The sequence below is a fragment of the Periplaneta americana genome, chromosome 5 (genome assembly GCF_040183065.1).
Source record: "Periplaneta americana isolate PAMFEO1 chromosome 5, P.americana_PAMFEO1_priV1, whole genome shotgun sequence".
In the NCBI taxonomy this organism is placed as follows: domain Eukaryota; kingdom Metazoa; phylum Arthropoda; class Insecta; order Blattodea; family Blattidae; genus Periplaneta; species Periplaneta americana.
The window spans coordinates 154,938,535-154,966,140 of NC_091121.1; the positions used below are offsets into that span (position 1 = coordinate 154,938,535).

General features: G+C 35.3%; 2 protein-coding genes across 2 annotated transcripts in view; both read right to left on the bottom strand.

Annotated features, from left to right (window-relative positions):
- Positions 1-27,606, bottom strand: part of LOC138700227 (ferroportin-like) — a 191,087-nt gene that overhangs the window by 24,806 nt on the left and 138,675 nt on the right. The window lies entirely within an intron of this gene.
- Positions 372-4,729, bottom strand: LOC138700226 (mitochondrial coenzyme A diphosphatase NUDT8). Its single transcript, XM_069826692.1, has one exon. The coding sequence runs from the start codon at positions 4,584-4,586 to the stop codon at positions 3,768-3,770; it is 819 nt and encodes a 272-aa protein (XP_069682793.1). The 5' UTR covers positions 4,587-4,729; the 3' UTR covers positions 372-3,767.

A 27,606-nucleotide genomic window follows, 5' to 3' on the forward strand; every position in this document is an offset into this window, starting at 1 on the left:
ACATCTTACTTCCTTTAGGTAATATTAGGTAAAGACTGGAAGATTTAAAATTCATAATGTTGCAAACCACGCTTTGTCAACCATATTGTACACCATGACTACCCAAATGTAGTTGATGTCAGTTTTAGTTTCTAGTGCAGCCATTGTCAACTGGCCTGCATACTAGTTCGGAGAGCCGAGACGCTGGCTGAGGAGGTAGTACTGTGCAGTGTGCAGTGTGTCGAGCCATGCCAACGCATCCCATCACAGAAGCCAACTTTCTGACCATAATTTACAATGTCTTCTTCGATTGTGTTCTACACGAGCATTGACAGCTAACATTGACCAGATAGTGAGGGAAAAACGAATTAAAAAATCCAGGAAAACCAATGTTAATGGACAGCAAAAATAATTTTCATCATTTATTTACATTGTAATAAAATAATTTACTTCAATCTTGTAACAGAAAAGATAATATGTTTCATAAGTTATACATAATGAGAAATAATTGGTTTTGTGATATATAATGTCAGATACAAAATGGATACTGTAATTAATTTTATTTTATAGACGACACTTTAACTAGGGAATAGTATGACATGATTTAAATATTAGTAATGGATTCGACCTGTTTAATATTTTGTAACAGTGAAAATGCATTACAGGTCTGTATGTTCTCATTTACTTCAATATGAAAGAAAACTATTTGCTTTCAAAACCGTTACAATTCATAACGAAAAAGTACAACTTGTTTGTTGTCTTAAACTAAAAAGTTACTTAAAAATCCAGGAAAATCAATGCTAATGATCAGCTATAAAATAATTTTAAAAATTTGTTATTTACACTGTAATAAAATAATTTAGGCCTACTTCAGTCTTGTAACAGAAACGATAATATGTTCGATATATTATACAAAATAACAAATAATTGGCTTTGTGATATATAGTGTCAGATAAAAAAATTGATAATTTTATTTCATTGACGACACTTGAACAAAGGGATAGGATGCCATGATTTAAATATTACTAATTGATTCGATTTGTTTAATATTTTGTAACAGTGAAAATGCATTACAGGTCTATAAGTTCTCAATTACTTTAACATGGGGAAAAAAAAAAAAACTATTTACTTTCAAAACTGTTACAATACATAATGGAAAAATACAACTTGTTTCTTGTCTTAAACTGAAAAGTGATTTACTTATTACATAGTTCCTCTTAAAATAAATTAAGTACATGCTTCTTCCATGTTTATTTTTATTATAACTATTAGAGAGTGATTAAAAGGGTTGAACAAGTGAATTGATGCCACTGCCATCACCTGATTCCTTCCCCCCAACTCTGATGTCTAAGGGACAGAACTGAGCTAGCGAGCAAAATGTGCCTGCACCATAATGCACTGAGATGACGACTCCTGTTCTAGTGTATATAAATCCCGTCTCTACTGATCATGTAAAATAAAAATAAATAAATGGTTATTTTCGACAGTGACATCACTAAGTCTTCAACATGAAAATATTTGAAGTAAGAAATAAAAATTATAAACATAAATGAAAACAATATAAAATACCTATTCTACTTGTACTGTAATACACAGTATTCATTCCTAAAGAGTGTGGGGTGGTGCACTGTGCACAAGTAAATTTATTACACAAAGCTAAACTGCAAAGTAGCCTATCCCTTTTTTTATGGAAAATTTGGTAGCCATAGTTGCTCGTAACATTGAGGCACAACGATTAACTATTCCAGGAATATTTTCTTGTATTAAGTCTTTGTTCTATAAAAACTTTTAAAACAACAATGTACCAATACCAAAATCCATGCACAATGCATAACCCTCACCTCAAACTTGTCAATAATAAATTCAATAGTAACAAATAATCTTATTATTAATGACAATTACAACATTACTCTCACATTCTTACATGGTAAGAGAGAAATAATGAAAAGTAAAACCAACTTTAGTAGTTGTGATCATAATTTTTAATATCATACTTATAGGTATATAATAAATACGTTTTAAATTATTTTACAAAAATGTTCAATGTAACACAAAATAAATATCTCTATGTTGGCTGCAACGAACATAATTTAACATTTAAAATAACATAAAATTATCACATTACCTATGGCATAAGTAGGTACCTAATTTTAAAAAAAGTGGCAGGGGATTTAAGTAAATCCCAATGATTGCATGAAACGTCTGTACTCGAATTAAAGTAATAATACATTACTGTTATTTTCTTTAACGCTATAATTTAGTGTATTTTATTTGATATTCATGTAATAGGCTACATAACCCATATGTTACATATCCAATATTGTGTGGAAAACCTCGAGGCACATCAAATAGGGAATGGAGCAAGACGAACTACATGGAAACTGCGAGCCTCGAAGTGCATCTTAAAAGCTTCTTTTTCTAAGGTATGTACCACAAGTGATGTCAGAGTATACCTTTCAAGTCAAAATATTACAATCACCTTCTTCTGTATCTCAAACATAGACGTTTCATGACAAAGCTACTATCTTGCTTTCCAGACTACACATAATAATATTAATGAAGAAGTAATAGACATAAGCCTACCTACTTGCTAACTGGTTCAAGTCTCCCTCTGCCAGAACAATAATCCAGTCTTTTTCCAAAATAATGGTGGTTCCAATACTAGCTACACGTGACATGGCTGCTGTTATTATAATCAAGCCTTGTAGTAAAATTAATACATTTCCATTCCACAAAAAGCAGATGCTATCCCAGAAAAGAAACATGACTGCAACTATAGTTGCACATAGTAATAGTAGTGAATTTTGGGCCACTAGTGTCGTTTGGGCAGCTGAAATACAAGATCAGATGGTACAAATACACGTATGTATTAGCATTTTAAGTTAGGTAGCAAACTTTTAATTACTTTTGTCCATACAGAAACTGTTTTACCCCTCAGGCGTGGTGTATTATCAACCCATCGGCCCACAGCAGCTCCAAAAGCAACCACGGAGCCTGATAATGCAAATGTAAATACTCCTGTTAACATCAAGTTATCATATTTGGAGTATGATAAATCTTTCATGAATATACCTCCTGCAAACCACCACATTCGATCACCCCATGAAGAAAGTGCATAACTGCAATATACTTTGAATATTGGACCATGCATCCACTCAACTGAAACATTTAACATTATTTTAAGCTTATTAGTATCTACGGTACATTTGAAGTTACAGAGTAATCATACACCTTTTCCAATTATTTGTAATACAGAAGAAACATGATCTGCATCTCCAAACTGACCATGGTTTTACATACCAATACCCATTTAAAAATAAGAAATATGTTCTTAAAAAATGCACGATAATTCTTTAGATTAGCTACTTCAAAATTGTTATATAAGTTCTAAATTCGCGGCAAAGTTTTTGCCATACTAGTGTTAAAAATAGTATAAATGAATTTCATGGCCTACTGTAATCATAAAATACTGTATTTGCTAACAATATAGTTACGAAAGACAACACACTAGTAAACATTAAGAAGGTTATAATTAAAAAGAAAAAGTCGTACTTCAATTACACTAGGCTACATAAAATTGTATTTATCTTTCAGTTTTGAACTATGGATTACTGTGCCTAGGAAAGAGAGACTGTGTTTGTTTCCGTTAAACATGGTTCGTAATGTTAATAAATTTCTTTACGCTTCACATTTTGAATGTCATATACATAATATAATTTACATCTTCAGGATTTGCTTACAAGCAAATATGTCATCGCATATAAACACTCTGAACAGTACATTCACAATTAATTTCTCTTATTCTTTGTTGCAAGAGATGTTTTATATGGTACTATATAACGTAACTTATGGACATATGTTCCTGCTGGCAACAGTGCTTCCAAAACAAAATGTGTTATCATTGCTGTCATCCCCCAAATTCTGTATTCACTACCTACAAACACTGGAAGTACATAACCACTACGGAACTGTGTATACTTAAAATTATCAGGTTTAATTAAATGTTTCAATGGCACAGTGAAAACAGATTCAACTTCTTTTCTATTTAGTCTCAAATCCTGTAAAGAAAGTTCCCCAATATAACCAATAAATGGCATTACTGCCATATTTTTTTGCCTTGTACCGAAGAAATTTCCATGACCCCAAATATTAATTTGATATCTCTGAATTCCAAGTTCTTCAAAAGTTTCACGAATCGCTGTCTCTTCCAAGTTCGCATCTGTTTTGTCTTGTATACCTCCAGGAAACGATACTTGGCTCCTATAGTTCTTCATGTCTGACGATCTCAATGTATACAGTAAAGATAATTCGTTATTCACTACACACAGAGGCACTAGGACAGCAGCTTTTCTTGCAGGTTCTTTATCATGCAGTCTTATAGGTTTCATACTTCTTAACTTTGCAATACAGTTTTCTCTATTTTCCTTACTCAGTATGAAATCTTCTGAAATTGTTCTGTCTTGATTAATATGCCTGACACTAATTTTATGTTTCGGAGAGATAAACCAATACTTCATATGTCTGACAGACATAACCTGTTCTTTCACATGTGTATGTAACATAGGTCTTGAAATATATATCATGTTGAAAGCTGAAGAATGAATCATTATGAATACGTATTAAAAACAAAATCTGTCGACGTTTTTGCGATCGATAAGTCCATTAACCTCAAATTCCAAAGGTCAGCAATCATCACATAAAATTTAAATACCCACAATTTACCGCCATTTTGGATATTAGTACATGACCTATACTCAGTGTGCCCAACTTCAGAAACACGAAATACGCTATGGAGCTGCCAAAATTCCGTTACGTTCTTCTATGGTACTGGGTACTGAATAAATAATATGGAGGAATCAGGACTACAATAATGGATAATAAAGAGATTTCATTGTGTTTCTTGACATAATTTATATTGTTTAAAAATCAAAACTTCGCTAAACTGGATAATTAGCTACGATAGCTTTCAACCGTGTCGTTACGGTTGCCCGGTTATGACCAAATGGAACTAAATATACAATGTCACCAACATAGGAGCATGATGTTGGCCTGTGGCGTCGTTAGGAGAAATTTTTTCTTTTTTTCCTCTCTACCCCCTTCGTTCTGAACATTACTGAGAGGCAGCACCACTGTTAGCGACAAAGTTAGGTAGGGTTTGATGAGAAGATACATAGGTTATACTGTACTAGTCTAAACTAGACACGCGGACAGTGATATTTTCAAATAGGCCTATACTCTCGTTAGGATTATGTTGTTCTTTCATAATTGACATTTCTGCAGAGATTAAATCGTTGGACGTTCAGCTTCTTTTGGTTAGAGCATAAGCGAACTACAGCCAGTAAAGTCGAGTGAAATACTGTAGCGAGTGGCATCTCGGTGTTCATTCTCAGAAGTGAACCAGCAGGAGCTGCTAAAACAGCCTGCAGCGGTGGGAAAATGTGAAGAAGTAGAGGGGAAGTGTGTTAAAAACGCTGTAGTCGCCACCGAAAATCATGGCTCCAATACAGCCTTTCTCTGTCATTCAAACTTCACTCTCCAAAGCTACCTTCGGAATAGGCTTCCCTTTTGTTGACACTTCAGAGGGGAGAGCGTTGAGGAGGACTTTCCCATGAATTTGTAAGAAAATATGAGTCTTTAGCATAGCAGTTACAAGTTTATGTTCCCGTTGCGTGGGCATATTGGAGATCTGCATACTAGTGATACCGATATTAATGGAAATGCGTTTTACAGAACGCATGTTTCTAATAAGGATGGAACATTCGAATCACGCGAATTCTGAATAATATTGGAAATTCGAAAATTCGAATCCTCGTGGTTTTTAGTCATTGAGAGCTTTCGAAACGTAAAGAAAAAAAATGTAAAAAAATAACTTGAGAAACATTTGTTTTAACTTCATTGACATCCAAAAAAAAAGGCTACTGTTGTAATTTCGGTGGTACCCGGATCACCTGTATTACCTTATGACTCCGAGCGAGTTGGCTTATGCGTATCGCATGGAACTCGCATACGGGAGGTCCGTGGTTTGATTCCCGGACAGACCAACCTAACTGTGGGTTTTTCGTGGTTTTCCACAGTTACTTAGGCATGCCGAGTTGGAATTTTCATTTCCACGGTCCATTTTCTCTTCCCTTTCCGCGTAGAAAAAGAATTTAGATTTTCATATCTTATCATTCATCTTTCTCGTCTCATTCAATAGCCATATTCAGGTCAAGACGCATGTCTTCATCCGCGTACGGGAGGAGGCGTCCTCTCTACAACCGTTCCTGGGTTCCCAGCCTTTCGCAATATCTCTGCCAGGATTCATTCCTTAAGAGCACTTCCAAGAGCGCTTCGACACCTTGGAAGGGCCGCATCCTATGCTACTTGGTCACCTTGATGGTATGAACTTAGGGCGGGGGAGGGTAGGAGGCCTCCATTGGGTGGGTGGGTGGATGGGTGAGGGGTCACATGCGGCCAGTGGGCTGGTACACTCTCATCCTCATTCATCCCATACACTTCGGGGTGCACAATAGGCCTCAGTATGGCCGACGTGCAAAGGGTCGTCCTAACCCGCCTATAGTCACCGTAACCTAACCTAACCTAACCTACCTTATGATGGTCTTCAGGGCCACATTGTTTGATGTAGTATGCCATCTACGGGTATATATATTTTTTCGAAAACTATTCTTAAATTTGTTTTTCATTAAACACAGATTTATAATTTTCTTCAATAAAAAAATTAATTTGAAGAAGTTTTTTTCTCTTTATTCCCTTATAGGCTAATATTACAAGTGCATTATTATTATTATTATTATTATTATTATTATTATTATTATTATTATTATTATTATTATTATTATAGTTTAGAAAGATACGAGGAATTCGATAAGCTTTAAGATTCGAATTAGATAAAATGAAGGATTCGTCCTACCTCTAGCTTGTAACAATAATAAACCGGCGCGGAGAGGAAGGCAAAAAATAGGAAAGAATGAAGAATGATGGGTTTGCAGTGAAAGACCTGTTTTGGGGAAGAAAACTATGAATGAAGGCATTACAACGGCATTGGGAAGTTTTCGGAAGTCTTGCTGGATAACAGGAATCAAATGGGCAGGTGATTACTCAATATTGTTGGGAGGACACACACGAGTCCGTGTACCATTAAGTCAGACATCATGTCTATATTCATGAACGCATCAGGGAAATGATTACACGGTATGAAGACTACAAGAACGACGGCCGGCTGGAAACATATCTGAGAGGAATTTCATATACGTAGATTAAAAATTAACACGGATATGTGCGACACTATTAAATTCAAATTACGGAAGTTTGCGACATATATAAAAAATACGGATATATACGATATTATTACAATTAAAACCACGGAAATTAATTGCGATGCTATTATAATAACAACAAGAAAATGTCTTGTGATTCTATTAAAACAAACCCTTGGAAATGCAGTAATATCAAAATTAAACCATGGAAATGCGTTATACTATTAAAACAAAACCTTGTAAACGAGCGGTACTATTAAATTAAAATCATGAAAATGTGCGATACTATTAAAATGAAACCATGCAAATGAGCGACAATATTAAATTAATACCATGGTTTCTGCGATGATATTAAAATGAAACCATAGAAATGAGCGGTACTATTAAATTAGTGCCATTGTAAATGTGCGATACTATTAAAATGAAACAATGGAAATGAGCGATAATATTAAATTAATACCAAGGAAATGTGTGACACTATTAAAATGAAACCATGGAAATGAGCGATAATATTAAATTAATACCATGGAAATGTGCGATGCTATTAAAATAAAACCATGGAAATGAGCGGTACTATTAAATTAATACCATGGAAATGTGCGATACTATTAAAATGAAACCATGGGAATGAGCGGTACTATTGACTTAGTACCATTGCAAATTATGCGGTACTATTAAAATGAAACCATGGAAATGAGAGATAATATTAAATTAATACGATGGAAATGTGCGATACTATTAAAATAAACCCATGGAAATGAGCGGTACTATTAAATTAATACCATACGGAAATGTGCGATACTATTAAATGAAACTTTGGAAATGAGCGATAAAATTAAATTAATATCATGGAAATGTCCGATACTATTAAAATGAAACCATGGAAATGAGCGGTACTATTAAATTAGTACCATTGGAAATCTGCGATACTATTAAAATGAAACCATGGAAATGAGCGGTACTATTAAATTCGTACCATGGAAATGTGTGATACTATTAAGATAAAACCATGGAAATGAGCGGTACAATTAAATTAATACCATGGAAATGTGCGGTACTATTAAAATGAAACCATAGGAATGATCGGTACTACTAAATTAATACCATGGAAATGTGCGATACTATTAAAATGAAACCATGGAAATGAGCGATAATATTAAATTAATACCATGGAAATGTGCGATACTATTAAAATGAAACCATGGAAATGAGCGGTACTATTAAATTAGTACCATTGGAAAGGTGCGATATTATTAAAATGAAACCATGGAAATGAGCGGTACTATTCAATTAGTACCATTGGAAGTGTGCGATACTATTAAAATGAAACCATAGAAATGAGCGGTACTATTAAAATGAAACCATGGAAATGAGCGATAATATTAAATTAATACCATGGAAATGTGAGATACTATTAAAATGAAACCATGGAAATGAGCGGTACCATTAAAAAGAAACCATGGAAATGAGCGATAATATAAAATTAATACCATGGAAATGTGCGATTCTATTACAATGAAACCATGGAAATGAGCGGTACTATTAAAATGACACCATGCAAATGAGCGATAATATTAAATTAATACCATGGTAATGTGCGATACTATTAAAATGAAACAATGGAAAAGAGCGATAATATTACATTAATACCATGGTAACGTGCGATACTATTAAAATGAAACCATGGAAATGAGCGGTACTATTAACTTACAGTAGTACCATTGGAAATGATGCGGTACTATTAAAATGAAACCATGGAAATGAGCAATAATATTAAATTAATAACATGGAAATGTGCGATACTATTAAAATGAAACCATGGAAATGAGCGGTACTATTAAATTAGTGCCATTGGAAATGTGCGATACTATTACAGTGAAACCATGAAAATGAGCGATAATATTAAATTAATACCATGATAATGTGCGATACTATTAAAATGAAACAATGGAAAAGAGCGATAATATTACATTAATACCATGGTAACGTGCGATACTATTAAAATGAAACCATGGAAATGAGCGGTACTATTAACTTACAGTAGTACCATTGGAAATGATGCGGTACTATTAAAATGAAACCATGGAAATGAGCAATAATATTAAATTAATAACATGGAAATGTGCGATACTATTAAAATGAAACCATGGAAATGAGCGGTACTATTAAATTAATACCATGGAAATGTGCGATAATATTAAAATGAAACCATGTAAATGAGCGGTATTATTAAATTAGTACCATTGGAAATGTGCGATACTATTAAAATGAAACAATGGAAATGAGCGGTACTATTAAATTAGAACCATGGAAATGTGTGATACTATTAAAATAAAACCATGGAAATGAGCGGTACTATTAAATGAATACCATGGAAATGTGCGATACTATTAAAATGAAACCATGGGAATGAGTGATAATATTAAAATAATACCATGGAAATGTGCGATACTATTAAAATGAAACCATGGAAATGAGCGGTACTATTAAATTAGTACAATTAGAAATGTGCGATACTATTAAAATGAAACCATGCGAATATGTGGTACTATTAAATTAGTACCATTGGAAATGTGCGATACTGTTAAAATGAAACCATGGAAATCAGCGGTACTATTAAAATGAAACCATGGAAATGAGCGGTACTATTAAATTAGTACCATTGGAAATGTGCGATACTATTAAAATGAAACCATGGGAATGAGCGATACTATTAAAATGAAACCATGGAAATGAGCGATAATATTAAATTAATACCATGGAAATGTGCGATACTATTAAAATGAAACCATGGAAATGATCGATACTATTAAAATGAAACCATGGAAATTAGTGATAATATTAAATTAATACCATGGAAATGTGCGATACTATTAAAATGAAACCATGGAAATGAGCGTTACTATTAAAATGAAGCCATGGAATTGAGCGATAATATCAAATTAATACCATGGAAATGTACGATACTATTAAAATAAAACCATGGAAATGAGCGGTATTATTAAATTAATACCATGGAAATGTGCAATACTATTAAAATAAAACCATGGAAATGAGCGGTACTATTAAATTAGTACCATTGGAAATGTGCGTTACTATTAAAGTGAAACCATGAAAATGAGCGGTACTATTAAATTAGTACCATGGAAATGTGTGATGCTATTGAAATGAAACCATGGAAATGAGCGTTACTATTAAAATTAAACCATGGAAATGAGCGATAATATTAAATTATTACCATGGAAATGTGCGATACTATTAAAATGAAACCATGGAAATAAGCGGTACTATTAAAATGAAACCATGGAAATGAGCGGTACTATTAAATTAGTACCATTGGAAATGTGCGATACTATTAAAATGAAACCATGCGAATATGTGGTACTATTAAATTAGTACCATTGGAAAGGTGCGATATTATTAAAATGAAACCTTGGAAATGGGCGGTACTATTAAATTAGTACCATTGGAAATGTGCGATACTGTTAAAATGAAACTATGGAAATGAGCGGTACTATTAAATTAGTACCATTGGAAATGTACGACACTATTAAAATGAAACCATGGGAATGAGCGATACTATTAAAATGAAACCATGGAAATGAGCGATAATATTAAAATGAAACCATGGAAATGAGCGATACTATTAAAATGAAACCATGGAAATTAGTGATAATATTAAATTAATACCATGGAAATGTGCGATACTATTAAAATGAAACCATGGAAATGAGCGCTACTATTAAAATGAAGCCATGGAATTGAGCGATAATATGAAATTAATACCATGGAAATGTGCGATACTGTTAAAATAAAACCATGGAAATGAGCGGTACTATTAAATTAATACCATGGAAATGTGCGACACTATTAAAATGAAACCATGGAATTGAGCGATAATATGAAATTAATACCATGGAAATGTGCGATACTATTAAAATAAAACTATGGAAATGAGCGGTACTATTAAATTAGTACCATTGGAAATGTGCGATACTATTAAAGTGAAACCATGAAAATGAGCGGTACTATTAAATTAGTACCATGGAAATGTGTGACATTATTAAAATGAAACCATGGAAATGAGCGGTACTATTAAAATTAAACCATGGAAATGAGCGATAATATTAAATTATTACCATGGAAATGTGCGATACTATTAAAATGAAACCATGGAAATGAGCGGTACTATTAAAATGAAAACATGGAAATGAGTGATAATATTAAATTAATACCATGGAAATGTGCGATACTTTTAAAACGAAACCATAGGAATGTGCGGTACTATTAAATTAGTACCATGGAAATGTGCGATACTATTAAAGTGAAAACATGAAAATGAGCGGTACTATTAAATTAGTACCATGGAAATGTGTGATACTATTAAAATGAAACCATGGAAATGAGCGGTACTATTAAAATTAAACCATGTAATTGAGCGATAATATGAAATTAATACAATGGAAATGTACGATACTATTAAAATAAAACTATGGAAATGAGCGGTACTATTAAATTAGTACCATTGGAAATGTGCGATAGTATTAAAGTGAAACCATGAAAATGAGCGGTACTATTAAATTAGTACCATGGAAATGTGTGATACTATTAAAATGAAACCATGGAAATGAGCGGTACTATTAAAATTAAACCATGGAAATGAGCGATAGTATTAAATTATTACCATGGAAATGTGCGATACTATTAAAATGAAACCATGGAAATGAGCGGTACTATTAAAATGAAAACATGGAAATGAGTGATAATATTTAATTAATACCATGTAAATGTGCGATACTATTAAAATGAAACCATGGAAATGAGCGGTACTATTAAATTAATACCATGGAAATGTGCGATACTATTGAAATGAAACCATGGGAATGTGCGGTACTATTAATTAGTACCACTGGAAATGTGTGAGACTATTAAAATGAAACAATGGAAATGAGCGGTTATTAAGCTAATATCTTGGAAATGTGCAATACTATTAAAACAAAACCTTGGAAGTGAGCGATTCTATTAAATTAATACTATAGAAATGTCCAATAGTATTAAAAGTGAACCAAGGAAATGGGCTGTACTATTAAATTAATACCATGGAAATGTGCGATATTATTAAAACTAAAGCATGGAAATGAGCGGTATCATCAAGTTCACTGTTGGCAGTCATTCCAGTATAGAGTTCTGTGGGAAACTTGTGGCAGAAGCCTCTAAAGGCATGGCTACGACCTTGTCTCTCTAGCTTTCGTCACTTCTCTTTATGAGACGCGGCTAATGTGATCTTCACAATAATATGTTGCACTATATTGGTGTTCTGTGATTGAGCTGTGGTAGTTTAGGCCTAATGAAAAGTGCATGCGTGTGTGTGTTACATATTAATTTTGAATAAAATGGCTTATAGTGAGGGAACATTGGGGATCATTGTTTGTAGAATTAAAAGAGAAACCGTTTTCAAGTTCGACGTATGAAACTAAATGGTAGGTAACAGTCTATTTCTTTGCTATTATTGGGGGGAAAAAGTGTTATTTTAATTTCTACATTTGATTACAAGCATTAGCGCCATCTCTTACGAATATTAGAGTTACGCAAAATCTTATAGAAAAAAAATAACATTTATTTGGGAAATTTCAGGAAAAAAAAAAAAACAAATTTAATCTTCTAATATGAATGTTTTATAATTCTGCTATAGTTCGGGAAGATGTTGATTATCGCTTTAACCCTCGAGGGAAAGAGGAAAAGTACTAATTTAAAGGCCGTGACCGAGAATTTTTGTTTTTATGACTGCACCTTGTTGAGCGTTTCTTTTGTTTTCTTCCACAACTCTATCCATCAGTGACCAAGAAAATGGAAGAGGTTAGGAAGACAAACAGAAGCTCAAATTTTTCGGCAATAGAAAAACCTTCTCTAATTGAATTAGCAACTAAATACTGGGTGTTCAGTTCAAAGTGTCATGGCTCGCTGTATGCCGTCATGTGGCTTGTCGATGAGCCTAGAGAATTCAATCTTCCTACACTTCCGCAGAGGTGTAGTGCCTATCTGCCAGAGAAGTTGCCTAGCAAGTACGGCGTTCATTCTGAAGAGTACTTACCGATACGTACGGTGACGCCGGTAGTGGCAGGAATGTGAACTGTTTCGAAACATGTACTGAGGTGAGTTTTTTTCTTACTGTCGAGATATGGGGGGAGGGTTAAGACGATTACTTATGTATTTGTTGACATTAATTTCGACGGTCAACATGGTCAAGGAGCATTTGATTTGTGTTGTGGAATGTTGCCGTACGCAAACGATGATAACAAATACCCTGCGTACGACTTGGCCTCGTAAAACAGTTCGAAAGAGGTTATGGTAGCACATAGACCGTACAGACCGCCATCTGTTGCTACGACGTTCAAGTTATACCGTACACGTTCTCAAGTTCAGATTGAACGCCTCGATTAATAGGCAACTTCTCTGACATAAAAGCTGAAACTCGCTTCAAATCGCTGACTCATCAACAGTGACGTCATGACACACTTTGAAATGAACACTCAGTATAAAGGCATCGTAGATTTCAAGGAGACAGATGGATTAAAAGTAAAGGCAAAGGATGGGGCGTAGGAAAGAATTGCAGAAGAATTCAAAAGCGTTGCCCACGTTACCGTCAACAACTAAAACGCTAGGCAAATGGTGCATTTGATAGAAGTCATGAATAATACGTGGACGTTATTCAGCGGAAGGAAACTTTACGTACCTTTGTCTCTTTGATGCTACAGACAATTCTACTAACAATAGTTTTTGAATCTCCAACATTGTCTCCAAACATTATTTGAAAAGATCTAGTAGCACAACATAATATCTTAATGTTAATAGTATCTGTAGCATAGGAGAGAGAAGCTTTCGGAAATTCTTACAAATTGTTCCCGAGGTAAATTTTGAAAATCATTTCTCTGAGGTCTCTCTATGTTAGGAACACCATTTAACATATCATATAAATAGAGCAATTCTACCATTTACAGCAGCCATTTTGTTTTTAGCCTCGAGCCTAGATCATATATGTAACAGATAACTCCTCGCTACGTTAAAATCGGCAGCACTTTGAGGAGAACAACCGCTAAGATCGCCACCCGTCCGCCGTAAACGAACACGAGATGGCAGCACAGTCGCTAATGCAATTCAAATGGGAATTATGACGTGACTCCTTATGTAACAACTAGATGGCAGCGTAGTAAACCTGACAAAAGTTGTTAACCTCAAAGCCTATAAGCCCGACATATCTGTTACATATATGATCTAGGCCTCGAGTTAAGCATTTAACTCAACTGAAAGTTTGTATTAACTCCGTGTTAAAGCTAACTTCTGTTGATGAAACAGAATTTCAGTCAAATCTAAAATTAAAATTGTTTAACACAAGATTAAGTTTTAACCGCTGTTGATGAAACCGGGCCTCAAAGTTCTAAAAAAAAAAACAAAGGAATTGCTATATTAAACTTATGTTAAACATGCATTTATATATGAACTTGTTCAATGTTGGCCTTGTTATGACTAAGAATGTGACGTCACTACCATAAGTGACGTCAGAGTAAACCTTTCATGTCAAAAAGTTACAGTTTTTCTCTCCGTGTGTGTGGAATAGGCTATACGATATCTCACGTCAAAAACTGTAGGCTAGTCTTGTATGCGAGTTCTCCGTTTCATAACGGGACTTTCTATACTCAATATTTGTTGTCTAGTCAACTGTCCGAAGACAGGTCTGACTCTCACAAGTGATACCAAGAAGACACCACTTATGATGCAACTAGGCCAGGAGATAATGGAGTAGGGTGGCCAGTTCCTTTCCCTCTCCATTGCATACATCGCCGACTAGCTACATATTACACTAATCAGACTTCAGATGCATATAAATTATTCTTACTCTGACACATACCGTCAAAGTGAGATGTACTGCCTGATAATTAGTAGATGTACATATCAGCCAAAACTTCAATCAGAGGATCAATAACATTTATAGCTAAGTTGCTATTTTCGTATAAATGTTGTGAAAACTACAGTCGTATAAACTACATTTATTTACTGGCATAGTCTTCATAATGTTCCCGGATGGATGTTAATGGATCTTATATATATATAAGATCCATTAACATCCATCCGGGAACATATATATATATATATATCCTATGGAGAAAGAGAGTGAGAGAGAGTGAGTCTCATTTTATAAGTATCCATAATATTGTGACAGCCACGTATGGTTCGATCTCACGACCTGCAGAAGGAAGTGCAAGGTCGGCCGTATTTCGGCCGGCGCGGAGGTTGCGCGCGCATCTGCTTCCTGTGGCATGTGCTGTGGCTTAGGGAGTAGAGTGGAGTGAGGAGAAAGATCCAGAGAAGTCTCGATAGCCGTTATCTGCTAGACATCTGTCGACCGACCGCGAACTCTCCAGAAACTATGGCTTAGTTATAAATACAACGCGCAAGTGAAAGCGAGACAGTCATTCAGTCAGTCAGTCAGTGAGTCAGAGAGTAAGTCAGTGGACAGCAAGCCAGTCTTGTGTAGCAGTGAAGCCAGCTTCGAGACCAGAGTGCGACTTGAGTTGTATCCGTAACTGTGGAGCCTGAAGCCCGGAGTTCGAGTGCAGTGGACCGCAGTTGGGGGACCTGAGTTCGAAGTTCAGCGGATCGTCTCTGAAGGTCTGGGGTTCGAGATTCTGTGAACGCGAGTGACTGAGCTAGAAGAACTAGCCAAGACAAACGAGCTGAGAACTGACAGTTCTGTGTTGTAAATAGTGCTTTATGAATATTAGTTGAGATTAACAGTTCATTGTTGTTCGCAATAATCCAAGTAAAATGTCATTGTCGTCTGTGGAGTGCAATAACGAATACTGTGTTGCTGCGTGGAGAGCAAATCCTATTGTTGAGATAATAAAATTACATTGTTGTTCAGTATAAAAATTACACTATAGTTTATAATCAATGTTGTTATTTAATATCTATTGTAATAATTTATTTCATTATGTAATAGGAACAATTACTGGATATTAATAGCACAATCTAGTGTATACAGTCACGAAGCTCAATACGTAGGAAATATGCTTCCATAGATAGTTTCTAACCACTAGGATCGCTTCTATCGCCTTATCACATCCAATACGAAATATACACGTCTATTCTTCCTAGTACCCTCAAACTTCGTGACTGTATATACTAGACTAGACGGCAGTTCGGAAGGCGGTCGGCTGCTATATGCGCCGTAGCATTTCTGGTATGTGACGTCACATGTTTGTACAGTAGAACCAATCGGAATCAGTCTGTAACAAGTACTTCTCGAGTTCGTTTGTTCACGTGTGAGTGTTTCAATACATTGAATAAGTAAAACTAACATTTACTGTCTGTGTGTGAGATAAATAAATGGAAGAAGAGACTTAAAAAGACAAGTATTGCACAGGCAGGCGCGGAAAATAATGTTTAAGGTGTATAATTATTTTAAAATACGTTGACGAGCAGAACGCTGTCGGCCATCTTGATGATGGCTGCAACGTTGCCAACGTGCAAGAAACGGCAGCAGAAGCATGTGGTGTGGGATTGAGAACCGTGCAAAGAATATTGTTAGTGAAGGAAAGAGTTTTTGTTTGGTGTCATGCTTACAGTAATCAACCGCTAAGACCATTATTGTCTTTTGATAATTTAAATTCTCTGCTGCGCTATTTTTATTGCACGTGCGCGTGAAGTACGATATGGCAATGTTGTACGCTGCCTTCCTCTCTCTATCTGTCTCTCTCGACGCAAACGCTAGCAGACTACTGCCTTCCGAATTGCCGTCGACTCTAGACTGTGTTAATAGTGTATTTCCAGTCTTTTCACCGATATGAAGTGTCGATATCGACCTCTCCAAGATATTTTTGTTGAAGTTAAAATATAGAAGCAAGATGTTGCTGTGGCGTAAGTTTAAACACAAAGACCTATAATTATGTCAAGAGAGGAAACAAAATAAATACCGTAACAAAGAGATTACGATATCCGTCCTATGCCGAAATCTGAAGTAAATCATTATTCGACAGGCTAGGATAAAGATTAACACTATGAAAGTGAATTCTACAATTTTTTATTTGATGACTTTGTTTTCTTGTGTCATTTTTTCCCAATAAATAATTGTCAGATTTCTTTCAAGTTTTATTTTACAAGCTAATTAGAAACATTACATAGACGACAGGAGATTGTCCAATGAACGCTGACGAAGCTCATTAATCCAAATTTTGCTCTTCACAAGGGCCATTCTTCGCCACGGCAAGATCTGAAACAAAGGATCATTATATCAATACGAAGAAGTTTTTCAGTCTCAAATGACAGAATAAAAGAAATTGCTATTATGGATACATGCATACTTTTTAAATTTACTCAAAGTCACATACAACGGAGAGCCAGGAAGACAAACAATGTAAATTCGTCACAAGGTGAACCTTCACATATCACAAATTCGTCACCGTGTAATATAATTCCGCTACATATAATTGTCACGACTTTTCTAGCACGTAATTTGTGTGCTGATCAGTCTGGTCCAGTTCCCAGGGCGACAATTTTCAGGGGGCGGAATTTTCTCTCTCTTCCTTTTCTTTCTTTCCCATTTTCATTTTACAGTAAAATTTGTTTTTAAAACATTGCTGGTAAATCTTTTCTGAAGTTTATTCCTTGTGGAAGTCGGAAGTCGCATTATTGCGGTCACGGCAAGAGTAAAAGGAAGGTGTGCAGTTGCATAATTATTTTGTAATACCGGTATCACGTTATTATACCATGAAACTGCTTAAATTTAACAAGATTGCATTGTTGAAAATCAAATTGGATGTGTGTTTATTATTTATCGCTATCAATAGTAACCACACTAACCACAACTCTCGGTTACATTTCCAATATAATATGTCGTCAACAATACTATTCAGTCACTTTTCAGAATCTGCATTTTATAATTCGGTATGAAAGGTTTATTCCGCAAAGAGTTGGAGATTATTTTTCAATACTTCCTACCGAAGTAAGAAATATACGTAATAATTATACCACCAACAAAACCAAGCTTCAAAATAAACCACAGCCTGGCTTTCACAAATCAATTTTGTTTAAAAAATGAATGTTTCAATATTTTTATTTGCAACGAGTCTGATGTGCTTCGTCAGATCATCACTGATGACAACATCAATGCTTTCTCTGTGAAGAAAGTGGGAAGGAAATCTTTATAATTCACAAGTAAGATGCATATTGTATTTTGATTCCAGTAAGTTATTATTTTCTGAATTGTAACATTTCATTTAAAACTAATTTAATCTAAACATGACCTGTACAATAGCTGCTTATAAATTATTTGTGGGAGTTGGGGGCGGCAAATTTTAGCACTGCCTAGGGGCGGCACTACACATATCTAAATCCGGCCCTGGTCTGGTCACCAACAAAAACACTGACTCAGATCATGCTCTTTATTCTGTACGTGTAACCCTAGATCATATATGTAACAGATATGTTGGGGTTATAGGCTTTGAGGTTAACAACTTTTGTCAGGTTTACTACGCTGCCATCTAGTTGTTACATAAGGAGTCACGTCATAATACCCATTTGAATTGCATTAGCGACTGTGCTGCCATCTCGTGTTCGTTTACGGCGGACGGGTGGCGATCCTGAGGGTTGTTCTCTTCAAAGTGCTGCCGATTTTAACGTAGCGAGGAGTTATCTGTTACATGTATGATCTAGGGTGTACCAACGAACTGAAATCGTGTTGGCATGGATAAATATATAATAGGATGCGAAACTTAATTAGTTTCCCGTAACACATACTAGAGGCGCTGTTGTATAAAGTGATCTTGCTGCCATCTATTTCTGGGAGGGGCGTTATTACATCTAGCAGCGCACCAAGTAGCGAAAAGAGTAATTACTCCATGCATTTAGCAGCGCACCTGGTGACGAAAATGTTAAACTGTGCAGAAAGTATTCCCTCCCACCTTCATCGATATTCAAAACTAACCCAATGTAAAATAAAACATTTACAGTTTTATTCCTCACAGCATATTCTACTGAAAACTCTTACCGGAGCCAACAGGAAGATAAAAGAGACGATGTGTTTTATACTACACGATTAAAATATAACCAGACAGAGACAAAAAATAAAGCAAAAGGTTAGATAATTGGGATTGTATTCTTTGGGTATTTATTGTACAGCATAATGGAAAAGTCTGCAAGAACTACTTAGATAGTTCAATTTATTATATTACTATTACTTTACAATACATTCAACAACTCTAATTTTACAACGTCCATAAACATCACTGTTTAACATACACTGCTTATACACACACGTATCCCTTTATGTTCACTTAATAGCAAGTTTCAGTCCGCCATCTCGGCTCTTCGACTCTCCCGTACAGCAATATCTCGAACGGATAAATAGAGAACTCTGGGTAATGTACCCAACACGTTGTTCTAATATTCATCACCTACGACGTTGGATGCTGATCACCTTATTTCAAACCCCCAAATCCAAATGGTGCTGACCGCAGTTTCGCATCCTATTATATATTTATCCATGGTGTGGGTTCGAAGTAACATTTTATGTTAACGTAAATATATAAAAATAAAGTAGGAAATTAGGCATTAAGATCAAATTGAAATTAATCATATATCTATATCTAATTTTAACATTAACTTACCAGCTCTGCCGTTCTTAATTGCACACTTCAATTCACAAGAATTTGCGTATGTTCTACTGTCTGTGCCACAAACTGGGTTGTAAATCCTAGCACAGGGGCAATGTGTTTGTTTCTCTTCACTCCTAGCTGTAGTTATGACCATCGCCAAACACACTATCAGCATCAATGTTGTCTTCCGCATGTTGCTGTAACATAATGCACACAAATATTGAAATTATTCTACAAAGAGAAAAATTTATCTTTATACAGTGCCTTATCTTCTGACTAGTCGTCCTCAAAATTGTGAGATTAAAGTCTTCGGTTACTTTAATTTGCAAATGTAATCCATAATTGACCGTAAAAGGGTGTTGAAGAAACATTACTTCACGTACAATATTACATTGTCTGTTTATGCCGTTGCTTACGAGATTATACAGGGACATCACTTTATTTTTACTCGCATTTTTATTGTACCTGCGTTTCTGAATGTACTTGACTCCCACCCCTTTTACTAATGTTCTTGCTCCCGTCAGTCACACAGGCTTACGGCCGCTGTTGCATTCGAAGTCTGCTAGCAGAGAAGTAAACACTACAGAGTATAGTGTGTTTCAGAAATATGGTTGCGTTTTCTATAGAAGGAAGAGCCTATATTAGGCTTAATTCCAGGGGCAGGTATTTATGGAGATTAATTTTATCATTTGTGTTTTTTAATATTGGTGTCGGCGGAGATTGTTGGAGATCGATTTCTACTCTTGTTGGATATTAATGGAAATTTTGGAAAATACAAGTATTTTGGAACTGGCGTATTAACTCAGTATAAATATTACTTTCCAAATAATTAACATTAAAGTTTCATTGGATTCTGGTAAAGGTGCGGTATGGCCAATAGACAATATCTGTTGAACTGAGACTGTATTTAACACACATTCATTAAAAAAAAAAACTTGCAGCCCTTAAATTAATACTTTCAAATTATTAGTGAAATGTTGAATTCTCCGTCTTTTCAGTTCACTAATGTAATTAGAACACCTGAAATACCATGTAATGTAGCCTACTTGAATGTGCAACAAATTCAAATGAAAAAAATGTCCGAAAAGGAACTCAGAATATGAAATTCACTATAAAACGACGCAATAATAATAATTCGCGAATGTGTTCATATTTCGCTATTAGAACTCTATTTCGCGATTTGTCGTGATTGTTTTATCCGGATATTATTAATCAGAATCACTTAATTCGTAAAGATTAGTAAAAATCTATTGTATATCTATTATGTAGTGATTTTCGCGATCTCCGTAAATACTTATTTCGCACAGGTACGGTGTGTGAATAACTTTATCTGAGCAGAAGTGAAGATTAGAGTTACCGAAAGTACGTTAATATGCTGAATAAAGTAGCCATTATATAATGAATACAACCGCCTGAAGAGTTGAGTTTGTGAAAAAAAAATGTTACTACTCTACTGTATTTTGATAAAATACCGTAAAAGTAATAATCAAACTGAAAATCCTAATATCGTATTTCCCAGTAACATAAATGGATACACTACTTTTCTCTCCTCCTATAGCTAGTAAAATTATTTGTTTACATATTGCACTAGTAACACCAAACTCCTGTAATGGAAGGGGGTAACAGTATTTCGGAGTATAGCCAGGTTAATGTTAAAAATGTTGGTAAAAATAAAGTGATGTCCCTGTACAAGCTGGCGCATAGCACGATCGAGAGTAGGTCTCTGAGAGTCATGACAATTTCTGCCGCTAGGTTCGCCTCGCTGCACTAAGAAATGATGAATAGTACCATTACTAAGCATTGTGTATTGTGAAAATAGTTTGATTAATTGTGCATTACTGATTGAGTACGAAAATTATAAATATGCCAAGCATATTACAGTCTTATTTGAGATTTATTGATGACTTGTTAAATATCAGTATGCAGATTTTCAGCGTCATTTAATGGAATTTACAATTTTGTTTCCCGAAAGTCTGAATTTGTTGAATTAAAAATTTTGCTTCCAAACTACATTGTTCATACGGTTAATTTACTTTGGCAAGTTGATTGTTTTCAGTTCCGTGTTTTTCTTCAGATTTCGTTCCCTCTAATTTGTTATAATTGCTGAAAGTGAACTACCGGCTTCTGCTACTTTAAGACATTATTATTATTATTATTATTATTATTATTATTATTATTATTATTATTATTATTATTATTATTATTATTATTATCAAAATCAAATTAATATAGTTCTTAGCCTGTCTTGCCTTAAGGCAATCAGTAGCGTTATTCGAGGAAAAGAGTATGATTTACCATCATCATTTATAGTGGCGAAATATTCCACGACAATGGTTAATTATTACTGCTGAATATTGACACATACAAGATTTGCATTATTGGGTAAGCAACAGTTCAGTTCAGTTCAGTTCAGTTCAGTTCAGTTCAGTGTTGGTTGCTGGCAGAGCCAGCGGTCGTTTTAGGGTCTTACATTACAATGCCCTCTTCGACCGTGAGTGCTTGTGAGTGTAGTGGTACTAGAATGTTAGATATTTGAGGCTTTATGAGATTGAGACGTGGAAAGAAGACAGGTGGGTAGAAAGTAAGAAAGAAGATTTTAAAAAAGAAGGTTTTGGGGGTCGTTTTGTTGTAATGTGAGGAGAAAACATGTACTATTTGGTTTATGCTATGCTATATAAAGAAATCACGAAGAACATCGTTCGACGGTTCTTAACTTGTGTGCCATGTTTTGGATTTGATTATTAATTTCGATTAAATTATTTCATGTGCATAATTCCTGGATAAATTAACTCCTAGATACTGAACATGAATAAAATAATCCAATAGGAGAAATCTCTGTACATAGACGGACGAACGAAAAGGCCAAAACCATATTTTTCAATAACGTAACAGGTATGCCCCAAACGTGTATTTCTTCAAAAAGCTTGGTGTTAATTTTTTGCAACATCGCAATTCCTTCACAAAAAAGTAAACACTGGACATTAAACTTCTTTTCTTCTATTATAGAAAACACCAAACCCCGATACATTCACAACTCCAAATGATAAGTGGATATCTAAAAGAGAGTAAGAAGTTGTGTGTTTTTGCTAATTGGTAATCATGACACCAGCCAGTCATGAAGGCAAGGGCGCCCACAGGATCCAATCTCACGTCAGTGGCAGCAAGATGGGTAGAGAAAAGAGAATATATTTTTTTTTTATATATCCATTGCCACCAGGTTGTCTTTTCGACATTTCTGGTCTTCTCTCCTGGCCGTAGCTTAGTTGTAACCCACTTCTGAGGTTGGGGCGCCTGGAAGGCGGAGTTACATTACCCCGATGATGTGATAGGATGATTATGAGATGATTATGATAATGTGGTGCCAGAAGAGGTCTTAAATCTAAACTTAACCTAAATTCCAGACCATGGACGAACACAGGAATAATCCCCTTTAAGGAAAAATTCCTGTGCTCTAACCGGGAATCGAACCCGGGAACTATAGCCAGAAGCTCTGACCACTAGACCATGAGGCTGGTCGAAAAGAGAATATTGAACTTGAAAAAATAGCCAGTTCTGAAATCTAAATTACTCTGCACACGCATTCATAGTTTAAAGCACTCCGCTTTTGTTGAATTGTTTACCGAGGGTTTCAGAAAACATGCATCGAACACGTAGAGGGGGGGGGGGGAGAAAAATGTCACATGCAAACATTCTGATGGGGGCAGATAAAAAAGTTATTTTTTTTTCTTCCACCGTGTTAATAATGTCAAAAGAAGTGCTTGCACAAATTCTGGCCACTCGACCGCAATTATGAGGACAGTAAAAAAAAAATAAGTTCGCTAGGGGCCGTTAACAGAAAGAAAACACAATTTAATTAAAAAAATTTATTGGAACAGACACAGCAGTTGTTCAGCTATTTTCTAACATATTCCCCACCGGAATTGAGACATTTGTCATATCATGGGCTCGACAGAGAGGTGCAGATGGCTATCAAACGCTGGTTCCGATCCCAGGCGGCTGACTTCTACGAAACAAGGATACAAAAATTGATCCCATAATAAGACAAATTTATCAGTTACAGTGGAGAATATGTTGAAAAATAGCGCAACAATTGCTGTATCTGTTTTAATAAATCTTTCCATGCAATTGTAATTTTTTCTGTAAACGGCCACAGAGAAAATCACTTTCTGGGCGGCCTCGTAATTGCGGTCGAGTGGCCAAAATTTGTATAAACACTTTATTAACATGGTGGAAGAAAAAAAATTAACTTTTTTATCTGCCTCCATCAGAATGTTTGCTTGTCAGTGATAGCAATACTCCCTGTGGGCGCCCTTGCATGAAGGACTATCTGTCCCTGCTCATATTCAGTCCTGTACACCATAATAAATTCAAAACAACGGAATCAGTGTTGGACAAGAAAAGAAGACGAAGGCGCCATGCTTTAGGCTACTTGAGGAAAAGTTGATGTCGGTGCTCTATTAGAACAATAGCCGCGAAAATCTCTCACTAAATTAGCGCAACAAGCTAGGATCAGCCATGCATCTGCACATAATACGACAAAATTACTAAAATTTCATCCATAAAAAGTTACAGAAGTTCACGCCGTAGAGCCCGGAGATCCACATTGGGTAATCAATTTTTGCAAATGGTTTATTCAATGTGTATTTATTTATTTTTTTTTATTTTAGTAGGCTATTTTACGACGCTTTATCAACAGCTCAGGTTATATAGCATCTGAATGAGATGGTGATAATGCCGGTGAAATGAGTCCGGGGTCCAGCACCGAAAGTTACCCAGCATTTGCTCATATTGAGGGGTTGAGGGAAAACCCCGGAAAAAACCTCAACCAGGTAACTTGCCCCAACCGGAAATCGAACCCGGACCACCTGGTTTCGCGGCCAGACGTGCTAACCGTTACTCCACAGATGTGGACTTCAATGTGTAGGACTAGGCCTATATGAGGACATTTAGACCCACAATTTACGATTTTGTGACGAGGCGTGGTTTTATTTGCACGGACGAGTTAACACTCAAAATAATCGTTACTGGTCAGTAGATAATCCACGACTTATCAATGAAAGTGCATTACATGATTCCAAGTTCGGTGTATGACGTGCATTAAGTGCGAAACGAATACTCGGCACTATTTTTTTTTTTCATGAAACAATGCTGAAAGATACTAAACCCTAATTTTGGATCAGATTTTTCTCAATTAAGTGAAGAGTATGGTGTGTTTCAGCAATTCGGGGCTACAGCCAATACAACTCTAACGTCATTGCACAGTGGGCCAGAATTCAAATCTAGCGGGAAAAAATTAAATAAGTGTGAAATATAATTTTAAATGATTCTGTTTTATTAAATAATGATTTCTAAGAGCTTATGGAATAATAATAAGCCAGTATGGAATTGTTATCCATAGTAATGAGCTATGAGTACGAGTTTGAATAACTATTTCCATGGAGCCTACTAGGTACTTAATTATATCACTTGTTCTTTTCGTGAACTTATAGTTTCCAATATTCTCTAATAGGAGGAGTCATCGTCTGCATCATCGTCCTCCTTATCTTCCTTCCTCTTTCTCTTCCTCCTCTTCCAGCTGCAGCTGCTTTTCGTCCGCTTCATCAGCGAATAGGGATTATAAAGAATGGACACTGAGCGAATTTGCGTGTATTTTGTTTCTCTGTGTGCCAGCGGTTAATTCTACTTTCAAGCGCTAGAGGTTAGTGTAATCGAGCATAGGCTAAGATAATAATTGAGATTTCCCCTCCCCCCAGAAATGTATATTTATTTAAGTACCAGATCGCAAAATGGACCCATGCCTTTTACAAGATGTATGTAACCTAGTACATGATTCAGTATAAAAATACAATTTACATCCAAACACTTTCACCAAGAGTGAAGTAATAATTGAGAATAGAGTTGAGACACAGGATTCAAACATCGCCTACCTTATTGCATAATCCAGTAACGCTTTGCTTCAAATAAATTCAAGTTAACAGCTTTTCCTCATTTCTCAGTGGCGAACTAGTTGTAATAATAATTTTTTATATTTCAGATATAATAAATTATATTATAAAATAATATAATACATTATAAAATTAAGTATCAAATTCGTTTAATATTTGCATATAATATAATATGGTTTTACTTCTCGTAAGAGTTTTGTTTTTCCATTTTCAGTGCTATCAAATCATTACATATTTTAATTATTGTTGGGGTCAACGTCTCAACTCTCATTATAAAGTTAATGACGGAATTATTTTATGGATCCAATTTATTTTATTTGAGTACATAATGTACCTAGATGTATTAATTATATGTGCTATATTTCCGCTGTGTCGACTGTGTGATGTCAGCGCCAACTCTAGGGAGAAAACAGAATCTCACGCTTTAGCTGGCTTGAAGCTCATTGAAATAAGTCTGACTACATCAAAGGTACCGACGCGGAGTGTCCATTCTTTATAATCCCTATTCGCTGGCTTCATCATCCTTCCTGCTTGTTACACGCACGTCTTCACTTGTACTATAAGTATGGGGTTTCTTCAACATTTGTCGCACTTCAGCGGGAAAGGAATTCTTCTGATTTTCTTAAAACGGATAAATACTTGATATGATAGGATCAGGAGTTACAAGAAGATGATTTAAGATATCCTACATTGTTTGAATTCGTGAAAATTTTCTTGAATAATCTTCACAGTACTTTCTAATGCTCTGATGTCTAGCTTCTTGGACAAACCTATAGGTAACACTGCACATTGTATTTACGTTTGGTAACGTTATATATTAAAAATTGTAATGCTTTCTCTGGTGTATATGGTCTTGGTAAAGTTGGAGATTTATTATAGGCTATCGTATACTTTGATGCTCTTTTTGGAGTAATTTGTGGTGATTTGTTGTAGAGCGCATGTTGCATCTCTTTTCCCTGAACCCCGCAAAGACAATTGAGTAGCTAGAACTAATTCACTTTAAGAACGCTGATCTTTCAGAGACCGTACCCTACATGTTTAATTCTTGTTTTCATGCCACTTTCTTCAAACAATTTTTGAGGTCTACCTACTCCTGAAACGGATGGAATTAAATCTTTGGACATTTGGCGAGTTTTTATTTATTGTAGAACTCTTTGGGGAAATTTGATGTCTTTTTTTTAAATTGGGGACATATAAATTAAAGTGAAATTTTAATGGGAAGCAGAGTAATTATCTCATGCCTCCATGTTAAATTTTGTACCAGTGTACTTTATTTGAACCAGGTACCCAGCTTTGAAGTCGTTAGTCCTGTGAATTTACAGTGTATTTAATTCCCCTTTTATAAGTTTCAGGTTTTACTAAAATATTGACAATAATTTATTAATGGAGAGAAGAAAGAGTCTGGAGTAATCGGCTAGGCATGTGGGAGAAGTAAAGGGAAGGGAGGAGGATGTCTGTGGTCCATTGATTTCACTAACCATTCCGAATCTTTACGCGAAAACCTGTCCTTTTTCCTGGAGCACTGTTTCAAGCGTTTTTTCTAAATTACTTCTAAATGTGCGCACAACTTTTTCGACACACCGTATAATATCCTTGGAACAATGTTGTATTTCTAATTTTGTCACTACGAAATCAGTGAGAGTTCGAGTAGATCCTTTTTTAGTAGTCAACACCTCGTTAAGTCCAGCCGAGTCACAGTGGACTGGATATGGGGAGCTACCTCTGAAATAAAAACGCAAATATAAGAAAAACGCAAGCAAATCTTAACTTTTGTAA